General features: G+C 37.7%; 2 protein-coding genes across 4 annotated transcripts in view; one reads left to right on the top strand and one right to left on the bottom strand.

Moving 5' to 3' along the window:
* The window catches only part of pms1.S (PMS1 homolog 1, mismatch repair system component S homeolog), a 48,839-nt gene extending 39,424 nt beyond the window's left edge, over positions 1–9,415 (bottom strand). Inside the window, 2 exon segments of one of the 3 annotated variants that reach the window (NM_001086076.1) lie at positions 695–860; positions 9,367–9,415. In NM_001086076.1, coding sequence (NP_001079545.1) covers positions 695–826 — 132 coding nt within the window. In that variant the 5' untranslated portion in view covers positions 827–860; positions 9,367–9,415. 3 annotated transcript variants of the gene reach the window in all.
* Positions 9,416–9,570: 155 nt separating this feature from the next.
* Positions 9,571–24,434, top strand: ormdl1.S (ORMDL sphingolipid biosynthesis regulator 1 S homeolog). The gene is given in 4 exon segments (NM_001094762.1): positions 9,571–9,646; positions 11,372–11,552; positions 15,431–15,582; positions 21,363–24,434. Coding segments are annotated over 3 exon segments (462 nt in total). The 5' UTR covers positions 9,571–9,646; positions 11,372–11,378; the 3' UTR covers positions 21,499–24,434.
* The last annotated feature ends 610 nt before the right edge of the window (positions 24,435–25,044 follow it).

Below are 25,044 nucleotides of genomic sequence, written 5' to 3'. Positions count from 1 at the left end.
GTGACTTGTGCTCTGATAAACTTCAATAATTCTTAATGCTGTACTGCAAGCTGGAGTGATATCACCCCCCTTCCTTCCCCCCCCCAGCAGCTGAACAAAAGAACAACGGGAAGGTAACCATATAACAGCTCCCTAACACAAGATAACAGCTGCCTGGTAGATCTAAGAACAGCACTCAATAGTAAAAACCCATGTCCCACTGAGACACATTCAGTTACATTGAAAAGGAAAAACAGCAGCCTGCCAGAAAGAATTTCTATCCTAAAGTGAAGGCACAAGTCACATGACCAGGGGCAGCTGGGAAATTGACAAAATGTCTAGCCCCATGTCAGATTTCAAAATTGAATATAAAAAAATCTGTTTGCTCTTTCGAGAAATGGATTTCAGTGCAGAATTCTGCTGGAGCTGCACTATTAACTGATTCATTTTGAAAAATATTTTTTTTCCCATGACAGTATCCCTTTAAGTAACATGCACCCATCAAACAAAAAGATTAGAAGGACACCTAAATATGCATAAACTTTTTGGGGCAAAAAAGTAGCTTCTGGTTATCTTTATATCGGAGAATGATCAATAACTATTCTTGTTCTTTTAGTCTGGCTTTGGAGAAAAGCATCCACATACCTCACTATTAACAGTTTAAATTATATTTCTCTTATATTTTTCATGCAAATATTAAGCATGAGCTACTTACCAACTTAATTTCAATGCTGGTTGCACTAGCATCTAAGGCATTTTCTACTAGTTCCTTTACCACACTAACCACTGAGGTAATTACTTGGGAACTGGAAAGCAAGTGGATTGTAGCTGATGGTAAGTGATGCATTTTGGCTTTTCTTAGTGATCTGGTCTGGATCACGCTGCAAAATAAACACATGTTAACTTAAATAAATAAATATAATACAGTAAAATAATTTAAGTCAAACTGTGCGTCCATTTTGAAACCAAAAACCGAAAGAGTTGAGGTAAAAAAAGACGCAATTCTTTTCGCAATTTATTATGCCCCGAAGCTGAGTCCGAATCCGAAAATATTCCAAAACCTGCTGAATTCATGTAAAAGTCAGTGGCAGATGTCCCCTTACCCATTTGCCGATGTTTTAACCCTCACAAATTGTTCTTAGTTTTAAGGGTTTGATACTGGTTTTTCTGTGAAAAGTCAATTTGTTTCATGGTTTTTGGGAGTCAAACTTAAAAAATTCAGGTTTTTCACATAACAATCGGAAAAAGTCACGTTAATTCCTGATCCAATTTTTTCAATTTTTTTTATTGATAAATAAGAACAAATTGTGGATTCTAATTTGGTCAGACTTTTCTTATTTAAAATATTAGAAAAAAATCGGATTTTTATAAATAACCCTTTTAAAAACCCCATAGGAAAGAATAGAAAGTGAGTGAGTTTTAGGGGATCTCTATCAGAATCTGAAAAGTTGTCCAACCAAATCCTCCCTATATATCAATACATTTTGCAGAAAAAAATCGATAGCATTGTGAAAAAATAAGAAATGTACAAAACCACAAAATTTTTGTGTTATTGAAAGAAACCTAGTACAGATCAGGATATCAACGGGGCATCTGCCATTAGTCTGAGTTGGAGTACTTTTTTATTCGGACTTTTAACACCATCGGGGTTAAATAAATCACAAAAAATGTTTTTTCCTACGGAAAAATTGTGTTTTTCCACTTTAAAAGTCCAACCAGAAAACATTATACTTTAATAAATAACCCATATCTCACATTTTAATAGATCTGCCCCTTAATGCCTGTGGTGCCTTGACATTGTCTTTAGATTTTTAAACCTGCCTGTGCATAAATAAAGCATGGCGAAACAAAAAATGATTAAAATGTTACATATATTGTTCTAATTTTGAAAAAAAACTATAGAAGCTATATCAACATTAATTTAAAAAATAAACCACAGGGGTGGCAAATTTGGGTACTGAAGTACTGATCTATAAAGACAAAATTGACAGAAGGGTCAACCCCTGAAAATGCTAAAGTAGGCTTGCACATATCCAGCAATCAGGAATTTTGCCTCCAACTAAACCCCAGTTTACTGAGCACAACTTAATTTGATTTTTAAGTTAAAAATACTAAACTATATATTTTCCATACGATTTGTTGTTTATTTCTCCATCAGCCTTACGGTGCTGATCACTTCAGGTCCCATATTGAATATAGACAAAGGGGCAGGTTTATCAAAAATTGAGTTGGCATGTAGTGCAATTAGTTTTAATATCTATATAGATTTTAAGCCTAATTCTCACTTGTGTGAAAGTTTTTGTTCCATGAAATAACACCAATATTCTGTTTTTTATAAGCATTTGTGCCTGTGCTGCCATCTTGTGCATGTTTGTGTGTACCACTACTTTGCACAAAAAATAATAAAATATGATATTATTTTGAATGGGAATGCGGATAGATGAAGGCTCCTCAACATATTAACAAATTGTTCGTACCCAAATACATCAAAAGTAGGGACAATAATGTATAGTAACAAAATATTGTGAGGTTTGAAAAATGCTGCAGGAAAAAACATCCATTCACTTCAATGTGTTTGGTAAATTTCACAAATTTTTGCTGACGCAAAACAAGTCAGGTTCACTCATCACTAATGAACAGCAATTCTCTGGTCTGAATTAAAAAAAAGAAATTTTGATTTGTCAGTTCTGCTAGTAGATCTGGTTATTCTGTTGGTAAATTATAGGATGAAAACCCTTGATATGAACAGTACCGTATAAAGTCCCTCAAGGACAGCCCTTGGGTGCCTATATGGTAAATACAAAATTGACCTTAAATATGGGTTAGGGGGTATGTAAATTCTGCACATGCGTATTACAGGTATGGGATCCGTTATTCGGAAATCCATTATCCAGAATGTTCCAAATTACGGAAAGGCTATCTGCCATAGACTCCATACTAAAATAATCCAAATTTTTTAAAATTATCCCCTTTTTCTCTGTAATAATTAAATACAGGTAGTACCTTGTATTTGATCCAAATGAAAATATAATTAATCCTTATTGGAAGCAAAAATCGCCTATTGGGTTTATTTAGTGTTTACATGAAGGTATCAAGATCACAATTATGTAAAGATCTGTTATTCACAAAAAAACCCAGGTCCCAAGCATTCTGGAGAACAGGTACCATGCCTGTACATCATTGCCGTACTTCTGATGAGGCATACTCAGGTCCAGTGCCTAGAGCAGCACCAGAATGATACAGCACTGGACATGAGGCATAACAACAGCAGTGTAAAAAAGGGATTCTAAGCTCGGCAAGGCCCTTTTGACCTTTTACCAGTTGTATTTATTTTATGGTCAGTGTATATACCCATTTAGCACTTTATAAATACATGTTAGAGGACATGTCAAGTCAAAAAATGAAAAAAACTGTTTTTTTTTATTAAAGGGTTGACTTCTTCTTTAAGCATATTTTAATCAATACCAAGTCCAAGTTTTAGGTGTTTTTGTACTACAGTATGCTGTATTTTGCTGAGCTATCAAAGTTGTATGCAAAACCAACGAATCTGGACATTTTATCTGCCACCATGTTCTAGAAAGTGGCATTTTCTATGATGTACTTTTATCATCATTATTTATTTATATAGCGCCCACAAGTTACACAGTGATTTACCTTCGTTTATAACAAATGGGGAATAAACGGTGAATAACAAAAAAGGGTTTACAGAGTACAATACGATTAGAGGGCCCCTCACACAAGAGTTTACAAACAAGGTTAGGGTACAATTGAGACATTAGGATTTTAGAAACAATTTTGTGATTATGATAGAGCAATGATTGATTAATTCATTTTATGTCTATAATTTACTGATATGGGTTATAGTCCACATGCTTTGCAGGCTTGTTTTAAGAGAATTGAATCTGCCCCTGTTTTTAGGAAAAAAGAGAAGTCCTTGAAAGTATACAATTATGAAAGCTATGGATCTGACAGGTTTTCCCCATGCAAGTGTCATTTTGATAGTATGTAGGAAACGTTTAACAGATTTAATCCATTAGAAAGAGAAGAACTGTTAACCAGCTGGATTTCAGCATAGAAAATGGCATTTATTCATATTTTTTGAAGAAACAGGTTACTGTTATGGGTATATTAGAGGTTTCTTTCTGTGTTATGTGGGCTCCTTTATCAAATTTTGGTTTGGAACCCGGAGTTCCCCTTTAATGTTCCTGTATCTAGCAGTCTGGCAGCTCATTGATCCAGGAGCATTCTGAACTGTTACAATTAGTCGCATTTAGTTAATACATTTCTAAGGAGTATCTGTGGAGTATTAGCAACTATTGTATCAATTCTAACAGCTGCCTTTAATGAAACTCAGGGATTCTGCTCAGCAGGGCTAAAGATAACAAATTTATCAACTAAATGTATCAATTTAGAACAGTTAAAGAATTGGCGACCCCCCCCCCACAGCTGCTGTAGAAGGTGAAAAATGAAACTTTACCCTTCAATATTAGAAAACAAATAGAAAAATGGTAAGTAATTGGAAAAAGTCTTTATTTCTGGTGAACAATCTGAAACAAACTGAAAAAAGTGTTTGAAAGTGAACAGCCCCTTTAATTTTAAAGACATAAGTCAACTACCATATCATTGTAGAAGATGAAAATGGAAATTTAAAGATAGGTTAAATATTAAGCAACAGCTACTGCTATCTATCTATATATCTATATATCTATATATCTATATATCTATATATCTATATATATATATACAATATCAAAACAGGGGGGTTGTGGGAGCACTCTAAAGGCTTTAAAGTATATATATAAGTATAATAAATGCTATTGCATATGTACCCAAAACAGGGGTTATTTTGTTACAAAGTTATGATCATAAAATTGATAAGCCACCATACCACGTCAAGGTAAACCCCGAATGGCGGTCCCTAACTTGTTTTATATTTTATGTGCATTTTAGCATTACCTGTAATCAATGTCCATTGAACGCTGTTTTTTCACTAAGGGCTAAATCCTCCCCAGCCAGCAATCAGGCTTTTAAAGGAGAGATATCCCCAAAACAAACGCCCAATTTTAAAAGCATAGGATCACCACTAGTTTAAAGGGGGGGTATGGGGTGCTACAACCACTGAAGCTATGCCACAGCTCCTGGCTAAATATACAATATCAAAACAGGGGGGTTGTGGGAGCACTCTAAAGGCTTTAAAGTATATATATAAGTATAATAAATGCTATTGCATATGTACCCAAAACAGGGGTTATTTTGTTACAAAGTTATGATCATAAAATTGATAAGCCACCATACCACGTCAAGGTAAACCCCCGAATGGCGGTCCCTAACTTGTTTTATATTTTATGTGCATTTTAGCATTACCTGTAATCAATGTCCATTGAACGCTGTTTTTTCACTAAGGGCTAAATCCTCCCCAGCCAGCAATCAGGCTTTTACAGGTAATGCTAAAATGCACATAAAATATAAAACAAGTTAGGGACCGCCATTCGGGGTTTACCTTGACGTGGTATGGTGGCTTATCAATTTTATGATCATAACTTTGTAACAAAATAACCCCTGTTTTGGGTACATATGCAATAGCATTTATTATACTTATATATATACTTTAAAGCCTTTAGAGTGCTCCCACAACCCCCCTGTTTTAATATTGTATATTTAGCCAGGAGCTGTGGCATAGCTTCAGTGGTTGTAGCACCCCATACCCCCCCTTTAAACTAGTGGTGATCCTATGCTTTTAAAATTGGGCGTTTGTTTTGGGGATATCTCTCCTTTAAAAGCCTGATTGCTGGCTGGGGAGGATTTAGCCCTTAGTGAAAAAACAGCGTTCAATGGACATTGATTACAGGTAATGCTAAAATGCACATAAAATATAAAACAAGTTAGGGACCGCCATTCGGGGTTTACCTTGACGTGGTATGGTGGCTTATCAATTTTATGATCATAACTTTGTAACAAAATAACCCCTGTTTTGTGTACATATGCAATAGCATTTATTATACTTATATATATACTTTAAAGCCTTTAGAGTGCTCCCACAACCCCCCTGTTTTGATATTGTATATTTAGCCAGGAGCTGTGGCATAGCTTCAGTGGTTGTAGCACCCCATACCCCCCCTTTAAACTAGTGGTGATCCTATGCTTTTAAAATTGGGCGTTTGTTTTGGGGATATCTCTCCTTTAAAAGCCTGATTGCTGGCTGGGGAGGATTTAGCCCTTAGTGAAAAAACAGCGTTCAATGGACATTGATTACAGGTAATGCTAAAATGCACATAAAATATAAAACAAGTTAGGGACCGCCATTCGGGGTTTACCTTGACGTGGTATGGTGGCTTATCAATTTTATGATCATAACTTTGTAACAAAATAACCCCTGTTTTGGGTACATATGCAATAGCATTTATTATACTTATATATATACTTTAAAGCCTTTAGAGTGCTCCCACAACCCCCCTGTTTTGATATTATATATATATATATATATATATATATATATATATATATTTCTCCAATGAGTATCCGCACTCCAAGGCAATTTAGATAAAGAGAGGGGTGCACGGTAATTTTGCATACACCAATAGTTTCCAAACCAGCACTCCCTTTAGTGAAAAAATTAAATTTTTATTGTTACATAGTATCTGCTACTATGTAACAATAAAAATTAAATTTTTTCACTAAAGGGAGTGCTGGTTTGGAAACTATTGGTATATATATATATATATATATATATATATATATATATATATATATATATATATATATATATATAAAAATAAGTTTGCACTACATCCCTTGTTCATTAAAAAAAGAGAAATTTATTGCATTTCAGAACTGTTGTTTAATCTGGAGCTTATCAGTATAAAGCGGTGAAGTTCAGTTACAGCTTTTAGCAGAGATTGGCAGCAGGCAACAGGTTGGAAAGCATTACTACTTATCTACATATATGTAAAGCTACCAGGTACTGAAACAAAGGACCCATGGGAGAAAGGAAGCAATACATTAGGGATACATAGATACCTTGATTTTCAAATGTTGCAGAAAATCAAAGCCTTCACAAAATATTTAGTCACATACTGAATCGATTATCCAGTAACACTTTAACATCGGGGCATCAATACCCTAACAACAGAATTTCCCAGTGAAGTGTTATGTAACACCATGGATTGAATTATACTTCACTAAAAATATTCCTGAAGTTTGAACCCATTATAACTAGGGCTATACCAAATCCACTACTTTAGGAATTGGCCTATCCCCAAGTCTTTCATGATGGATTCGGCCGGTTCAGGAAGTGGATCTAAACCCTAATTTACATATGCAAATTGGGGCAAGGAAGGGTTAAAAAGAACTGTGTTTGCATGACAATAAAAAATCTCTTGACTTTAAAGTGGACCCGTCACCCAAAAAAATTATTCAAAATCCTATTTTATCACATTAGTCAAGCAAAATGAACTCTAATTACACTATATAAATTATTTGAATCTTATTTCCTTCAGTCTGGGAATTCATAATTATAACAAGCAGGCAGGAGCCATTTTGTGGACACTGTTATTAAGACAAGCCTTGTATCATCTCAGAATCTTGTTTGTGCACCAGAATGGGGGACCTGATGTCCATCCCCATGCCCTGGCTACACAATTAAATGATGAAGAGAATGGGGGAATGTGGGGAGAGCAGTGACATCTAGGAAGTGCTCAATGGAAAGTGAAAGCAATTGTCTGCCCCGCCTCTATGCCTAGGCATAGAGGCGGGGCAGACAATATTTGATTGACAGCTGAGATTTTTAAATGAGTTTACAACAGTTATGAATGCTTTAATAAAAAATTGAAATTGGATTTCATGTTTAATTTGAAAAGGACTTTTATTATACAGAATTTTGTGTCTGGGTGACGGGTCCACTTTAAAGATTCACATCAGTTTGGGGGTGAAATTGAATCCTGCTGAAAAAAGGCTGAATCCTGAACCATATCCTGGATTCAGTGAATCCCAAATGATAACTCTGAAGTGCAATGTTGGCTCATAAAAAATGACTGTATACAAGATTCAGCCAGATTTCCAAGGATATCTAGGAAAGCAAAAATTTGATTAAAAATGTTTTCACCCTAAATGACCTTTGAGCTGCTTTATACAGTTCTCCCCAAATCTTACCCTCATTGGTATTCAGGCCAAGCAGTGGCCTGATGTTTGGTTCCCAGGACAAAACATTTTCTGAATTCTTCTCTGCCGGCCCAGGTCACCTGTGATAATCAAATTGCAAGACACCTGCGTTGTCCAAAAAAATTGCAGGTCATGATTTCACATGCATGATGGTTCCCTCTGCAAGCCTCAAAGAAGTAGACCAAGGTCCAGGGCTGTGTTTATATTAAGGCACCCTAGGGCCTGTGCCTAGGACGGCAGAGATTGGCGGGGCGGCCCTCGGCTGCCTATAAATTTATTTTTTTTAAATTAAAAAAAAAAAATCCCCCAGCCTCTTCCATGGATTGGTTGGCGGAAGTGATGTCACATATGCACGTCACGTGATGTCACTTCCACGACGTCCGTGTATGAGATGTCACACGTGTCACTTAGGAGGCGTGTTTAGGTCCGGTGCCTAGGGCAGCATTGGACCTACATACAGTCCTGCCATGGGGTCTGGTTCATCTACAGTTATGCCACTGAGGCCAGGACCCACATGACTAAGTTTGCACTCCTCTTATACTGGGGTGAATGTACTAAAGGTGGCCAAATACAGCCAGACAAGCTTGTTTAGTATGGTCACCAAATGAGAGGATCGGCGTCCACTGTGGCCATCCAAATGTTGGGCCTAAACTGGGCTGACCCCATATTTGGCCCTAGAGCCAACTATTAATACATACTTTGCAGCCTACAAAGATCCATCAGACAAGGACTTTGTTAAACCTTAAAAGACTGATACGAGGCTGCTTTATCCTGGGGCAGAAAAGCTGCTGACTTGGTCTGAGGGGCTGAATTTACAGTTGAAATCTGCCCCTGTACAGCCACCTTGACAGAAGTGTTACAATTGTGCCAGTGCCATTACCCATAGCAACTGAGCTGCAATTGTAAAGGAAAGCTGTGGTTGGTTGCTACAGGCAACAGGACTGGTCCAATCCATTATCAATGTGAGAAGAACCTCCAAGCTCAAATTCGTACCTTTGCACCTGCCTATTCCTAGAGTAATCTTCCTCCACCAAAGTTTAAGGTATGATGTACCTCTGACAAGAGATGCCTAATCCCATTCCAATACAGCAGCAGCTAGTTTCAATTCACTCTCAAACTAAGGCGAAGTGTAACGGTATAACCCAGTACAGTGAGACGCTTATTAACCAGGGAACGTCAACACAAAGCGCTGTGCTACGTTTTAGCCAAAGCTGAGGCTCCAATATGTACCTGCACTAGTAAAGGCCCGGCAGCTCCATGCAGTTTCCACACTTAAGCCCCTCTCATAGACACGCACTGAGGCAAACGCGGAGCGGAAGCCACGCCTCCCAGCGTCATCATCCTATTCCCCCGCCGCGGCGCATTGGACCAGCTAGCCGTCAATCAATTTGGCTTTGCCTTTTCCGCACTACGCGTATTATTTGGGATTGTGTGTGACGTTGTAGAACGGCTGTGGATGATCCGTTCGAGTGTAGCTGCCTGATATATACGAGGGGAAAGCATCTTTCTGGTAAGACTTGAGAAGAGTATGGCCTAAATCGTATTGCAGGTCGCGGTCTGTGCTAATTATGTGTCGGGGCTGAGCCCGGCGCGCTCAGTACGAGGCATTGAGCTGTCTGTGCGATGGAAGTGGCCTGTGATGGAGTGCGACTGTGCGACTGTGCAAGTGGAGCAGGAGTGTTACGTTCTCGGGGGGTGTGTGATCAACTGGTGTTTTCTACACAACCAGGGCCTTGCACCGGCCGCAAGTCACAAGTCACAACGCATCGGCCTTGGGTTGCGCTTTGATTGGAGGCAATGGGCTATTTATTGCGCTGCTGCAAACGTTCCACAGCGTCCAGATGTCTGTACATCCTTTACAGCAGCAGAAGCTGGTCTATATCATTGACTAACGGCAACAAAATACTTACAGCCTGCTGAACACTGTATTTATAAACATGGCAAGTGAAAAATAGAAGCCCCCACAGGGTAACTTGCCATCGATTTCCCTACTCACGCCAGTTCCATTGCCCATAGCAACTCGGCACATTGATTTCAGGTTTTTTACTGGTGTGTCAGACTCCTCCATCAATAACTGGCTTACACCTTTGTTTCTAAATTAATTCTGAAAGGGATTCTGTCAAAACGCACCAGTTAATAGTGCTGCACCGTAATCTGTTTTTCCAAAGAGCAAACAGATATTTTGGTTTTTATATTTAAAGGAACCATAACAGCAAACAGTGAAAGTGAACAGGGGCAGGGGCAGAACTAGGGGCAGGCAGAAGAGGCACCTGCATAGGGCGAACGACAGGGGGGTGCTGGGCAGGTACCTCTTGAATTTTCTTTTGCCTACCCCTAGTACGTTTTCGTAGCTCTTTGGTTTCCCCCCTCCCCTCTGTCGCTCTGCCCCTCCCCTCTGTCGCTCTGCCCCTCCCCTCTGTCGCTCTGCCCCTCCCCTCTGTCGCTCTGCCCCTTCCCCTCCCCTTTGTCCCTCTGCCCCTTCCCCTTCCCTCTGTCGCTCTGCTCCTTCCCCTCCCCTATGTTGATCTGCCTCTTTCTATTCCCCTCTGGCTCTGTCCCCTTACCCTCACCTCTTTCCTTTCACTCTCTCTCCCACCGTCATGCGCATGCGCAAATTATTGCCCATGTGCTGTGATGTTCCTTTCCTTATTGAAATCACATGTGCAGGGAATTGTGGGGTTTGGAGGATGCAGGCTGAGGACAGATGGCTGTTGATACAAAGTAACAGTAGTCAGCCAGCTCAGCAAAGTAGTCCGACAGATCAGCAGGAGAGCAGGGTGCTAGGATTAGGGAACTGTTCCAAACCATTAAAAATCATGAAAAGTCTGCATATTTTTTATTGGTGTATATTGCAAAGTTGCTTGAAATTATGTTTACTCTTCAAAAAGCATAGGTTATATTTGTGTGGAGTTTAACTTAGATTTTACACTAACCTGTTTGCTGTAGTTAAAGGTAGGTCTGTGAAATTCACTCTACCTCTTGCTTGGCAATTTGATTATGTGCAGCAAGCATTACACAATTTGGCTGGCTCTTTACATGCTTAAAATACACATTGTCAATCAGCTGAGACCAGTTACAACTGCACTATTTTAATTGAAAAGAAAAACTGAAAAAAAGGTTGTATTTTAACGTAGCAATATGCAGTAATACTGGTAAAAAAAATTGCCATGTAAAATGTCTGTTAAATGAATGTTAATCAAGTTTTTGCTCCTTCATAACTCTTTTTTTTTTTCAGAGTGAGAATGAATGTGGGTGTAGCACACAGTGAGGTAAACCCAAATACAAGAGTTATGAACAGTCGTGGAATGTGGCTGACTTATGCCCTTGGAGTTGGAATGCTTCACATTGTACTACTTAGTATTCCTTTCTTCAGTGTCCCCGTGGCCTGGACACTAACCAATGTCATTCACAACCTGGTAGGTACAAGCCATTTATTCTATGAAAACACATTAACAATGTCACCACAGCCTATAGTGTGCGCATTTATCAAGTACTCTTATGGATTTTGGCGTATAAACAGCGGAGTGTAAATCTCTGTATTGAAAAAAGATGTGCCACTTCATTCTCAACGCAAAAAATGTTTTTGCCACCTAAATGGTCCCTTGGTAGTGAGGTTGTTATTTTTTTTTTAGCATTAGACAGGTTTAAATAAATCTGCACATATTAATAAATATAGGTATAGGACCTGTTACTCAGAGTGTTTGGGACTTTTTGCTTCCTTATTGCATCCAATAAGGATTGGTTTGGATCAAGTACAAGTTACTATTTTATTATTACAGAGAAAATGGAAATGATTTAAAAATGTTTAATCATTTGAATAATAATGGAGTCTATGTGAGACGACCTTCCTGTAAGGACTGAATTTTCAAGCTACAAGACTACAAGGGGAGAAATGCATGTAAAGGTGGCCATACACATGCCTATAAAAGCTGCCGACAGACCGAGTCGGCAACTTATTGGCCCGTGTATGGGGCCCTCTGACGGGCTTCCCCGATCGATATCTGGCCAGATATCGATCGGATGGAACTAAAAATCCCATCGGATTGCAGCCGCATCTGTTCGTTGATGCGGTCCCGCGATCTGACCGTCGTTCGGATCTGATCGTTAGTAAAACCTAGTAGTAAAATGTTGGTTTAAGCTATGCAACCCTCTTATTTGCTTTTGTAGCTTTGTACTATGGTACTTGACACGGTGCCTATCAAGTTCTTCCATTCCCATCTGAGCAAACTTTCTACATAGACGTGGCATTATTTTACTGAAAGTAGGAAAGTGTTCTTCCTACCAGAAAAGTCAACAATATTGTACATCGTAGCCTTAAAGTCTACTTTTATTTGAACCAGGGACCCTAGATCTAACCATGTAGTAAGATCACTATTCTTTCCCCACCCAACTTTGTTGTTGTTGTTGTAGTACAGTGATCCCCAACCAGTAGCTCGCGAGCAACATGTTGCTCTCCAACGCCTTGGTGCCTAGTTTGGAATTCCTGGCTTGGAGGCAAGTTTTGGTTGCATAAAAAACAGTTGTACTGCTATATAGAATCTCCTGTAGTCTGCCAGTCCACATAGGGGCCAATCATAGCCCTTATTTGGCACCCCAGGAACTTTTTGCATACCTGTGTTGCTCCCCAACTCTTTATTTTTGAATGTGGCTCACGGGTAAAAAAGGTTGGGGACCCCTGTTGTAGTAGTAATAATAGATAGCGTTTTTCAGTGATCTTGAAAACGCATGACTTTTAGTGCAACTAAACTGGCATGGAACCATATATCAGTGGCAGAAAAGTTTGCAAATAAGTTGCCACCAGAAATATTTTGGAAAGTACACATTTTAACAATTCCAAAATTGGTAAATGATTTTCTACTGCAAAGCTTTGCTAAATTTTGATATTTTTCTTAACTGTCCCAAAGCTAGCATTTACTGCGTCTTCTCTCCCATATGTCCTTCATTACTATGATCAAACATCATATATAGAAATACCAGCTCAGCCCACTATGCTTAGGATTCCCTAGGTATGTAGTGTGTAACAAGGTATGTGCTCACATGTCAACAGAGAAGGGATTTTAGTTGCCTCTACATTAAATGTATTTGTAAATTATTTTAATAAGCCCTGTAACAAACCATATGATTGGTGAAAATTTTACATTTTCCTAGAAGTGTTCAGATTTTTGAAACCCTTTCAACTCCAAGACTCTGTAAAGTAATTATGACTTAACTGGGAAAAACACAAAAGAGCCTTGTATCCTTACAGTTTGTTGTCATTGAATTCACATGTATCATTATAAATTGGAACGTGTGCATTACAAGAAATAACATACTTTGTAAATTAAAATAGCAAAATATTGGTTGCTAGGTCTAGGTTGTCATGACCTATACAGCCTTGGGCCTTTATATGATCATGTCATTCCTTTGTAACTGCTGGAAAATTATTGACACTTTTCATGCTTGTATGAGAGAATGCATTTACTGATACCGGTGGCTGTTTTCTTTCTGGCAAACAGGAACCATTTATTGGTTTAAGGCAGAAATTCTTAATAATCCTAGAGCCCACAAGAAAAAGCGTATCAAATACTGTACCTATTAATAATTATGATTATTATTATATAGTGCTAACCATTGACATAACATGATTCGGGTAGGCCCTGCAAATGATCTGCATCTTTAGGGGTCCAGGACCCAAAAACTATTGCAGGGTTTGCTATATAGTATTTGCACTGCTGGTGCCAACATATTTGCACAACACTGTACATAGTTCATTAATCACATCAGTTGAGCTTATATTTACACAACACACTAATGTCACATTCTTTAAGAACCAATTATTATCATTGTTCTTAACATGTATTTATATAGCACCAACATATTGCGTAGCACTGTAAAGTAAATGTGATTATACAACTAAATCACATGAATTTTATACATAGAACATATGGAGTTACATACATCACAATCAATACAGGTACAACAAGGTGAGGAAGGCCCTATGCATAGGCATACACTCTAAAGGGAAGGGAGTAATACACAAGGTGTGGGAGTGGGCAAGATCGAATTAATGTGGTGTTGCGTTTGGTAGTTAAGCAGAGTGAGGGTAGGCTTCTCGAAAGAAGTGCGTTTTAAGAGATTTCTTGAAAGCAGAAAGGTTGGGAGAAAGTGGTACAGTCCGTGGGAGAGAATTCCAGAGGAGGGGTGCAGCTCTTGCAAAGTCTTGAATGCGAGCATGTGAGGAGGTAATGAGAGAAGAATTGAGTAGAAGGTCAGTAGAGGAGCGTAGTAAGCGGTTGGGAGAGTATATAGAGATGAGTTCAGAGATGTAGGGTGGGGCAGAGTTATGAAGTGCTTTGAATGTCAGGGTAATTCATTTGAATTTGATTCTAAAAGGTAACGGAAGCCAGTGCATGGATTGACAGAATGGCGAGGCAAAGGAGGAGCGGTTGCTGAGGTATATGAGCCTCGCAGCAGTGCTCATTATGGACTGGAGAGGTGACAGTCTCTGGAGGGGAAGGCCAATTAAAAGAGAGTTACAGTAGTCTAGACGTGATATGATGAGAGAGTGAATAAGAATTTTGGCAGCGTCTTGGGTGATAAATGATCGTATTTTGGATATGTTCCTTAGGTGGAAGTGACATGATTTAATAAGTGACTGGATATGAGGAGTGAATGACAGGGCAGAATCTAGGATAACCCCAAGGCACCGGGCCTGGGGAGAGGGGGTTATAGTGGAATTGTTAACTATGATTTATACTTCCGGGATGTTACTGGTGTTAGTTGGAGAAAAGAGAACCATTTCAGTTTTAGAGAGGTTTAATTTTAAGGTAGTGTTGGGACATCCAGGAAGAGATAGCGGACAGGCAGGAGGAGACGCGAGTTAGGAGTTCTGGGTTGAGATCAGGAGATGAGAGATAGATCTCTTAGCATGCTTTTAATTAAAATTTAAATTTATGAATATCTGCATTTTTTATTTGAATAAACTTAAATCTTAAAAACTCGAGCGAACAAAACCTACAAACTCTCAAAAAAATGTAATTGAAGAAAATTGGATTCATTTTGCTTGGACATCTCCCAAGTGCATGCACTCAAAGTTTTACATTAGGATTTTTGGCACTTGCTACATATTGAACATTTAACTTAAGTTCGAAATTGTGACTTTTAGTGCAAAATATTGTAGTAAAAAATTTAATTTGAATGTTGATGAATCTCTTTTAAAATGATCTAAGCTAATTATGGTACTGTGCAGGGCAGTTTGTTTTTCTTTCATTTTATGAACTTGCCCCTTAACTCAATAATTATTTATTTCCTTCAGGGAATGTATGTGTTTCTGCATGCAGTAAAGGGAACTCCATTTGAGACTCCAGATCAAGGTAAAGCAAGACTCCTTACACACTGGGAACAGCTAGATTATGGTGTGCAATTCACATCATCCCGGAAGTTTCTCACTATATCTCCTATCATCTTGTAAGTAATCTTCCAGCCTAATCATTTTTAAAATGTAATTTTGTTTTTCAAGGTTGGTTTATGTTATTCTTATTGGGAACTGGGGGTCTGCACATATTTTTCATGGTGCTGACATGCAGTCAGTAGTTCAATAGTATGCAATGAAGGACACAGAAGCTGACTCTTGTAATTGAAGAGAAATGGACTTCTGTTTTAAGTTTTAAAATGTTACAAGTGTAAGTTGAGTCTTCTTCTTAGGGCAAAGGCAGTCCAAGTGATTCTTGGTTATTTATCAAAATCCAAAAAGTTCTTACTATTGTCTGAAAACGACTCCAACCAAATCGGCATGGTCTACCCCTAGCCTGCCCACCCCCATTAATCAATACATTTTCATCGATTTTTCTTGTGCGGAAAAAGTCACGATAAAATTGTGAAAAAAAATCTAAATCCTGTTAGGTTTTTATTTTCATAAAATCACCCAAAAGCTATGATTTTTTTTTCAGAAACCCAGCGCAAAAAAATCTTCTAATTGTGAACAGGATATCTACCATTGACTTTAACATGTTCTCGGCAGGTCTGAGTTGGAGTACTTTTTTGATTGGACTTTAATACTGTAAATCCCCAAAAAATTGAGTTTGTTTTTTGTTTTTTCTGAAGAAATTGTATTTTCCCCTTTAAAAGTCCAAATAGAAATATAATACATCTGGCTAAGATGTGAAGCCAGATATTGGTTGGACTGCCTCATAGAGGGGTTGATAAGCTGCCAACCTCTTTTCGGAACAACAGAGTTGCCAGCTTTTGTCTGCCCATGTATGGCTGAAAATAATACTACAGAATTTTAGCATAGCTTGATGGATTCATACATAGAAAAGCACAATTGCCAATAAAAGTACAAAATGAGGACTACAGTGCCACAGCAGAGATGGACATTAATGCAAAGAAAAGCAGAATTATCAATAAAAGGGCAAAAAGGTCTACACAGTCTTACTTTTCTCTTTATTCCTATTTATGTACTTACTGCCAAGTTAAAGGGGTTGTTCACCTTCAAACAACTAGTTGATTTCAGATAGATCACCAGAAATAACGACTTTTTCCAATGACTTTCTATTTTCTATGTGTGACGGTTTTTCTAATATTGAAGTGTAAAGTGTCATTTCTCTCCTTCTGAACCAGCTCTGGGAGGGGGGGGGGTCCCCGATCCTATAAACTGTTCTAAATTAATACATTTAGTTGATACATTTCTTATTTGTCCCTGCTGAGCAGAATCTCTGGGGTTCATTACAGGCAGCTGTTAGAATTGATACAATAGTTGCTAATACTCCAGAGATGCTGCTGAGAAATGTATCAACTCAATGTTGCAAAATTGTAACATTCACCTTTAAACTTAGATTTGGGAAAAACATATAAAATAAATAATGGAAAAAGTAATTGAAAAAAGTCTTTATTTCTGGGGCACAATCTAAAAACAACTGATTTGAAAAAAGTGTTTGGAAGGTGAACAACCCCTTTTAAGACATATGTACTGACATTGCACTGAACTTTTTTTCAAGTGATCGGGTCAGTGATTGGAGCAAATCTTATATTTACAGCTAAAGCCAACAATCATTTCTCAATACTAATACTGCTTGACCTCTCAGCTGCATTTTTGACACTGTAGATCACCCTCTCCTCCTCCAGTCCCTCCATTCGCTTGGCCTTCGTGACACAGCCCTGTCCTGATTCTCTTCTTACCTCACTAATTGCTCCTTCAGTGTCTCCTACAATGGAGTAGCATCTTCTCCCCACCTCTTTCTGTTCCTTCGGCAAACAAATCACTTAGCACGGTTTCCGCTACCACCTCTATGCTGACGATACTCAGATCTATCTCTCCTCTCCTGATCTGAACCCAGAACTTCTAACTCGGGTCTCCTCCTGCCTATCTGCTATCTCTACTTGGATGTCGCAATGCTACCTTAAAGGGATCCTGTCATCGGGAAAACATGTTTTTTTTTTCAAAACGCATCAGTTAATAGTGCTGCTCCAACAGAATTCTGCACTGAAATCCATTTCTCAAAAGAGCAAACAGATTTTTTTATATTCAATTTTGAAATCTGACATGGGGCTAGACATTTTGTCAAATTTCCCAGCTGCCCCTGGTCATGTGACTTGTGCCTGCACTTTAGGAGAGAAATGCTTTCTGGCAGGCTGCTGTTTTTCCTTCTCAATGTAACTGATTGTGTCTCAGTGAGACGTGGGTTTTTACTATTGAGTGTTGTTCTTAGATCTACCAGGGAGCTGTTATCTTGTGTTAGGGAGCTGTTATCTGGTTACCTTCCCATTGTTCTTTTGTTTGGCTGCTGGGGGGAAAAAGGGAGGGGGGTTGTATCACTCCAACTTGCAGTATAGTAGTAAAGATTGATTGAAGTTTATCAGAGCACAAGACATGGGGCAGCTGGGAAATTGACAGTATGTCTAGCCCCATGTCAGATTTCAAAATGTAATATAAAAAAATCTGTTTGCTCTTTTGAGAAATGGATTTCAGTGCAGAATTGTGCTTTGGCAGCACTATTAACTGATTCATTTTGAAAAAATTTTTTCCCCCATGACAGTATCCCTTTAAATTAAACCTCTCTAAAACCAAAATGGTCCACCAACTAACACCAGTAAGATCCCAGAAATATCCATCATAGTTAACAATTCCACTATCACCCCATCTCCCCAGGCCCGGTGCCTTGGGGTTATCCTAGAATCTGCCCTGTCATTCACTCCTCATATCCAGTCACGTATTAAATCATGTCACGTAATGAACATATTCAAAAATACGATCATTTATCACCCAAGATGCTGGCAAAATTCTTATTCACCCTCTCGTCATATCATGTCTAGACTACTGTAACTCTCTTTTAATTGGCCTTCCCTGCCAGAGATTGTCACCTCTGCAATCCATAATGAACACTGCTGCAAGGCTTATAAACCTCAGCAACTGCTCCTCCTCTGGCATGCCACTCTGCCAATCCCTGCACTGGCTTCCACTACCTTTCAGAATTAAATTCAAATTAATGACCCCAACATTCAAAGCACTTCATGCTCCACCCTACATTTCTGAACTCATCTCTATAAACTCACCAACTGCTTACTAGGCTCCTCTACTGACCTGCTACTCAACTCTTCTCTCATTACCTCCTCACATGCTCGCATTCAAGACTTTGCAAGGGCTGCACCCCTCCTCTGGAACTCTCTCCCATGGTCTGTCCGACTTTCTCCCAACCTTTCTGCTTTCAAGACATCTCTTAAAACGCACTTATATAGAGAAGCCTACCCTCACTCTGCTTAACTTCCAAATGCAACACCACATACAGTACCACATCTCTCACCAACTTAATTCTGATCTTTCCCATTCCCACACCTTGTGTATTCCCTTCAGATTGTAAGCTCTTTTTGCACAGGGCCTTGCTCATCTTTTGTACCAGTATTGGTTGTGATGTATGTAACTCCATATGTTCTATGTATATAATTCATGCGATTTAGTTGCATAAGCACATTTACTTTACAGTGGTGCAAAATATCTTGGCTCTATATAAATGCATGTTAATAATAATTCCTGATTGGTGCGATGGAAAAAGTTTATTTTTTTTGGGGGGGGGGAATATTGAATTCATTACCACATTAGTGACAAAGGGTTACTTTAAAATGTATTCGTTGTATGGTATAGAAGCAGTATCTTTTCTGTATTCATGATTGAGCATACTGTCTGACTTGGATTTATTTAGATGTAGGGGGTTATTTACTAAACTCTGAATCCAAAAATCACAAAAAATTTGTGATCCTTTTTTTTTTTTTTTTTTATAAAATCTGACTTTTATTACGAATTTTATAGAATTTATTCAACTCCGAGGATGGAAAAATCAGAATCTGAAAATCCGACATCTCAGACCTGTTGAGGTTGCATATAAGTCAATGGGAGAGGTCCCAATGATTTTTTGGTATGCGCTTGGTTTCGTGCAATACCCCAAAGTTTTCGGGTGAAAATTCCAAAATCTTGAAATTTTTGAAAATCGGATAAAAAATTCTGAAAAAATCGTGAAAATCTGATTTTTTTTTTTCCCCCCTGCAAAGCAAATTTTCGGGAAAATGTAATAATAAGCGTAAAAAACCTGAGTGGATTTGATCAGAATTTGTAGCCGACAATATTGAGATATGTAGTAAAAGATGCAAAGTTAGTCAAATCACCTATAGCAACTAATAAACAGGTACATTTACTGGTTAAAAAAAAAAGCAAATGTCTTATAGGCTAATGTGTTATTACATCTGGGCAAATGTATTTTTTATGTGTTGGTGTTGCAGTGATAGATATGTCAAAACACTAAGGCACTGGGAAATTACATGACTTTAGGTATATATAAATATATAGTCCTTGGAGTATCCTCACTCAAATACAAAAAAAAACCCTTTCTTCTCAATATGGTTTGGGATGCCCAGTTACATCAAATATACAAAAATTATCTTAAAATTGGCACACCCTTTTCAAAACCTTAACCTTTTATTTTCAACACTGTACCAAAGTCCAACATTTCGGTCTTCACTAGGACCTTTCTCAAAGACAATACAATATCATTTCAACAAACTTTAAATACCATTGTCAATACACACAATCAGTGCTCATTACACAACAATCCATAATTATGTGATTGTCCAACCAGTGACTTTTTGAAGTGAATTTAAATAAAAGGTGGATGTAAAGGCAAACAAAATCCCATTTTTACTTTAATGAAAAATAAACCTATCTCCAATATACTTTGATTTAAAAAGATGTTTATCATTTTTAGAAAAAGCTGATTGTATGCAGAGAAATTCCACCTGAGTTTTACTTTCTCTGACTGCTGTGGATAGTAAACTATAGACGCTCCCTAGATCTCTGCAAGGGAATAATAGTACTTTCCAATGGCAGGGAAGCAGACTGCAGGGTTATTTTATGTTTTTTATAACCTGGCTAGCCTTAGCTAATGTCTATGCCATTCAACCTTCCCAGCTGGTCTATTTTTCTATTTGTTTCCCTGTAGAGCAGCCGGCAACTGTATAGAGATTGGTATCCTCAGCAGTTGGAGCAAGTCAAGGGAAGGAAGAATTTCACTGCATACATTTTGGGTTTTTCATACAAACTGTACAGATTTTTTAATTGAAGTATATTGGGGGTATAATTCAATGAAACAACCGAGGGGAGAGACCGATTCAGCTATTCCCCCAAGCCAGGTGCTTAGTCCTCAGTGTCCCTGCTGAGACCATACAACACACTCCACAGATGGACGGCACTTAATTTATTAGCAGGTCACTGTACAATGCCTAACGCGTTTTGGGAATGTATCCCTTAATCATAGGAGCCTATGATTAAGGGATAAATTCCCGAAACGTGTTGGGCATTGTACAGTGACCTGCTAATAAATGAAGTGCCGTCCATCTGTGGAGTGTGTTATATTGGGTATAGGTTTCTTTTTCACTAAAGAAAGTAAAAATTGGATTTTCTTTTGCCTTTACATCCCCTTCAAGATTTTTAAAAGGGTGTGCTGGTTTTAAGATATATTTTAAGTAGAAGTTCATTACTCTGAGCCAATACAGTGGAACCTCAATTTTACATCCCCCTGATTTTAAGTTTCCCCTCATTTTACATTGTTGTTTTGTGGTCCCACCTATATATTATGCATAATATATTTCCCTGGATTTTACATTTTCCTGGATTTTACACCATTTCTTTCTGGTCCCCTGAAAAACGTAAAACGAGGGTTCTACTGTATTTATTTCTAAAATGTTTCTTTTTTTCCTGACAGGTACTTCCTAGCTAGCTTCTACACGAAGTATGACCCAACGCACTTTTTCATTAACACCGCATCTCTTCTCAGTGTCCTCATTCCCAAATTGCCACAACTGCATGGCGTACGAATCTTTGGCATCAACAAATACTGAAAAGAAAATCTGGGAAAAGTTTCTTTTCAAGTGCACACGTTCTTGGCTCTGGCTTTTTCTGTTCTATTAGAATGGGTAGCCTATTAGGCCATTAACAGTTTATACATAAAAGATCTAGCTGTATCTTCTTTGTAAGCTGTTGGAATCCACATGGACTTTGAAAAGAAGGCTCCGCTCCCAGAATGTTTTGGGAGTAGTAGATGTTCTAGAAGGGTTTTTTCCTTTTATTTGCTGGGCAGGCCCAGTGTTCACATGCCGTTTGCAGTGTATAAACAAGACTGACATAGGTTACAAAGACGTTGGATTGAACTTCTAATGGGGAATTCATAGATACATTTCTAAGAAATATTTATTTCATTTTATTTTTTCTATCAAGTTAAGCAATTCCATTTGTAAGGTAAATCTCATTCACGTTTTAGTGTAGCCTTGTGCTGCATGCTGTGTTGAAACGATCCATTAGCAGTCTTTTATTTTCATATATTTTGACTAGCTCCAGTACTTGAAGTGGGTGTCATTTGTATGCTTGCATATTTTATGATTAGCCGAAAAAGCTTCATGTTACACTTGTACCTTCATTAATCATCAGGTCACACACAGCGGAAGCATTTGAACATTTACTGGTTTATTTAACCCTTTAAGTGTTATGAAATATATAATCTACTGCATCTGCATCATGTTAGCAAACTGCTGGTGACATAGATTATAGGTTTCTGGTTGGCTGTTTGATCTATGCCATCTGTGTATACATTACCCTGCACAGCGGAGTTGAAAGTTCTGACTGCAAGCACTGAAAGGTTTAACCCTTTTCCCTTGCAGTCTTTTTGCTATTTTATTTCAAATAATACTTTGAAATACATGTTAGTTTTTGTTTGAAGAGATGTCTAGGCCAAAGCCCAGCATCCTTTTTTAGTAAGTGAGTGATAGTCCCTTAATAGACATGGGGTACATGAGCTTACACTTGAAGTTAATACCTAGGTATCTAAATATGTAGCTAATAGGTACGAAGAGGACGTTGCAACTATTCCTAGCTTTGTAAATCTATTTTAGTGTCCATAGTTCAATTTTACTCCAGAAACTACCCCTAAAGAAGAAAACATATTCTGCAAGCTCATGGGACACTTGATATATTTTGGTGTATTTTTGGTTTATCCTCCCAAAATAGACAAAAAAAGTGTAATTCTGTGGTTCTAAAATCTTTCTCAACATGATTTATTGCATGTCAATGCTCCGTACTGAATCAAAGTACAAATAAGACTGCAGTTCACTCTTTTGTGTGATGTGCTCCATAGAGAGAAACTGTGACTCTGCTATACCGGGAGTCCTCAAATTACATACACCCGACATACATACAACTCATACTTACAGACTGGGGCTATTACAGTAACATACTATGGTTTGCTTGGCCTTTATTAGCATTTAGCTTTAATAAACCACCTGCCCCAATCTCCTTTGGTGTGTGTTGTCTACTGTAGAGCACAGAAAGGTGTTGCATTTAATAAGTAAATGTATATGTTTCAACACATATACATACAAATTCAACTTAAAGGAACTATCACAAAAAATAAAATTAAATATAAGCTTCAGCATGCTGAAATAATACGGTTTCTAAAAATAATAATTAAAAATTCTGTACCGTTTCTGAAATAACCAGGTTTATGTTCACTATTCCTCTCTCCGCATCTGTTCCTCTCTTCATTCTGTATTCATGCGGGAGTTGGGTGTCAGATATTCATTGACAGTTAGACCTAATATATCTTATAGGGGGCTCCTTTTGCCTAGAAGATGTATTAGAGCTCACTCTATTAAAATCACCAGACATCATGTCTCTCTACATGTAGGATTTGTGCAAAAGGCAGTTATTTTGTTTGTACTGGAATCAGTTATTTGAGTGAGCTCTAATTCATCTGCTAGGAAAGGAAGCCCCCCTATAAGATATATTGGATCTAACTGTTGAATATCTGACACCCAACTGCTGTATGAAGAGAAACAGATGCTGAGAGAGGGATAGTAAAGATAAACGTGATTTCAGAAACAATGCAGAATATTTGATTGTTTCTTATTTTAGTATGATGAAGCTTATATTAAATTTTAATTTTATTAAAAATATAGATAGTTCCCCTTTAAGGACCAACCTATAGTCCCTATATCGTTTGTAACCGGGACTGCCTGTATTTGCTTATTCTCTTGCACTGAAGAATGAAAATCTGTAAATCAAATGTAGAAGATCTAAAATAGGAAAAGGGAGGAAACCGCAGCCTGAAGTGTTAAAATACTACACAAATGTTTCCATACACATTTCATGTACTTTTCAGCAGACTGGGAAACCTAAAGCTTTTACTTTCCTTTTATTTTTCTAGTTGGGGAATTGCATTGTAAGAATTGGGGAAAGTACAACGGGCTTCCACTCTGCTTACAATTCTAGATTAAAATATAATTTATTTGGAGGGTTTTTTTGGCCTTTGAAACCTTTAGCCAGTTACAGCATTTTTATTTTATATTATGAAATCCAAATCTTGTTCCTTCACTTTTTCTGCTTGTTTGGTCAACAAGATTGAAATGTTGTTAAGCAGAAAATATATTTTTAAATAACGTACTTTTTTAATCTTTAAAAAAAATTTGAAAGCCAGACAACTTATCAAAGCGGAAAAAAAAAATAATTTTTCAACATTAGAAATGAAAACACAGCTGTGCATTCACAAAATTGTGTATTTTGGGTTTGAGAAGCACCAATTTTTAAATGAAACGTGTTTTTTTTGGTGAAGACGTAAATAGAATTTACATTGTTTATGGAGACTATAATTGCACAAAAGTAAACAGTTTTTTTGTTTTAAATGCTGTACACATTTGTAACAGTTTTCTGAATATTTTCCTTTTTCCTGTGTTGGTTTTTTTTTTTTCTTTTTTTTTAGTTTACAAAATAAAGTGATTTTGCCCTATGTCTTGTTTAATATTGGTACACTGCTACTATTCTTGAGTTTTTACAGGGGTGGAATCAATTACATACAATGCTTGCATTCTCACCTTGCCTCTTGGCTAAACAGTTTGATAATCTGTGTCATGTAAAAGTTCAAGCAGGTTTGGCCAAATTTAAATGCCAATTATCAGTAGTTTTTTAAATTACAAGTACAGGTACAATAAATTACAATGATAGAGCAATAAGGCAATGCTACAACAAACAAGTAGCACGTCGCTGCACCTATTTACTAAAATAAGGCAAGGTGTAAACTGCAAAAAATTGAAACAAAACACTTTGTTCTTTGTCCAGATTGCTTCTTTCCAAGCCAACTCCTTTATACTGGATAAGGTGTTGAGAAGTCCATTGTACTACTTATTTTAGATTATTTCACCTAAATGTTTTTTTCTGATATTAAATACACACACTATATCTAGACATGGGGCAAGGTATGGTCAGCGAACTAAATGTGGCCCTAGATGTGGTTAAAGTACAATTAAACCCAGATCCAGTGGACATTGGCAGCTAGTAGGCCTACACTCCTCTGGGCCTATGTCATTACAGGCACTAAATTGCCTAGGAACAGTAATCCA

Source organism: Xenopus laevis, chromosome 9_10S (assembly GCF_017654675.1).
Source record: "Xenopus laevis strain J_2021 chromosome 9_10S, Xenopus_laevis_v10.1, whole genome shotgun sequence".
NCBI classification, from domain to species: domain Eukaryota; kingdom Metazoa; phylum Chordata; class Amphibia; order Anura; family Pipidae; genus Xenopus; species Xenopus laevis.
This window is presented reverse-complemented; position numbering and strand designations above follow the sequence as displayed.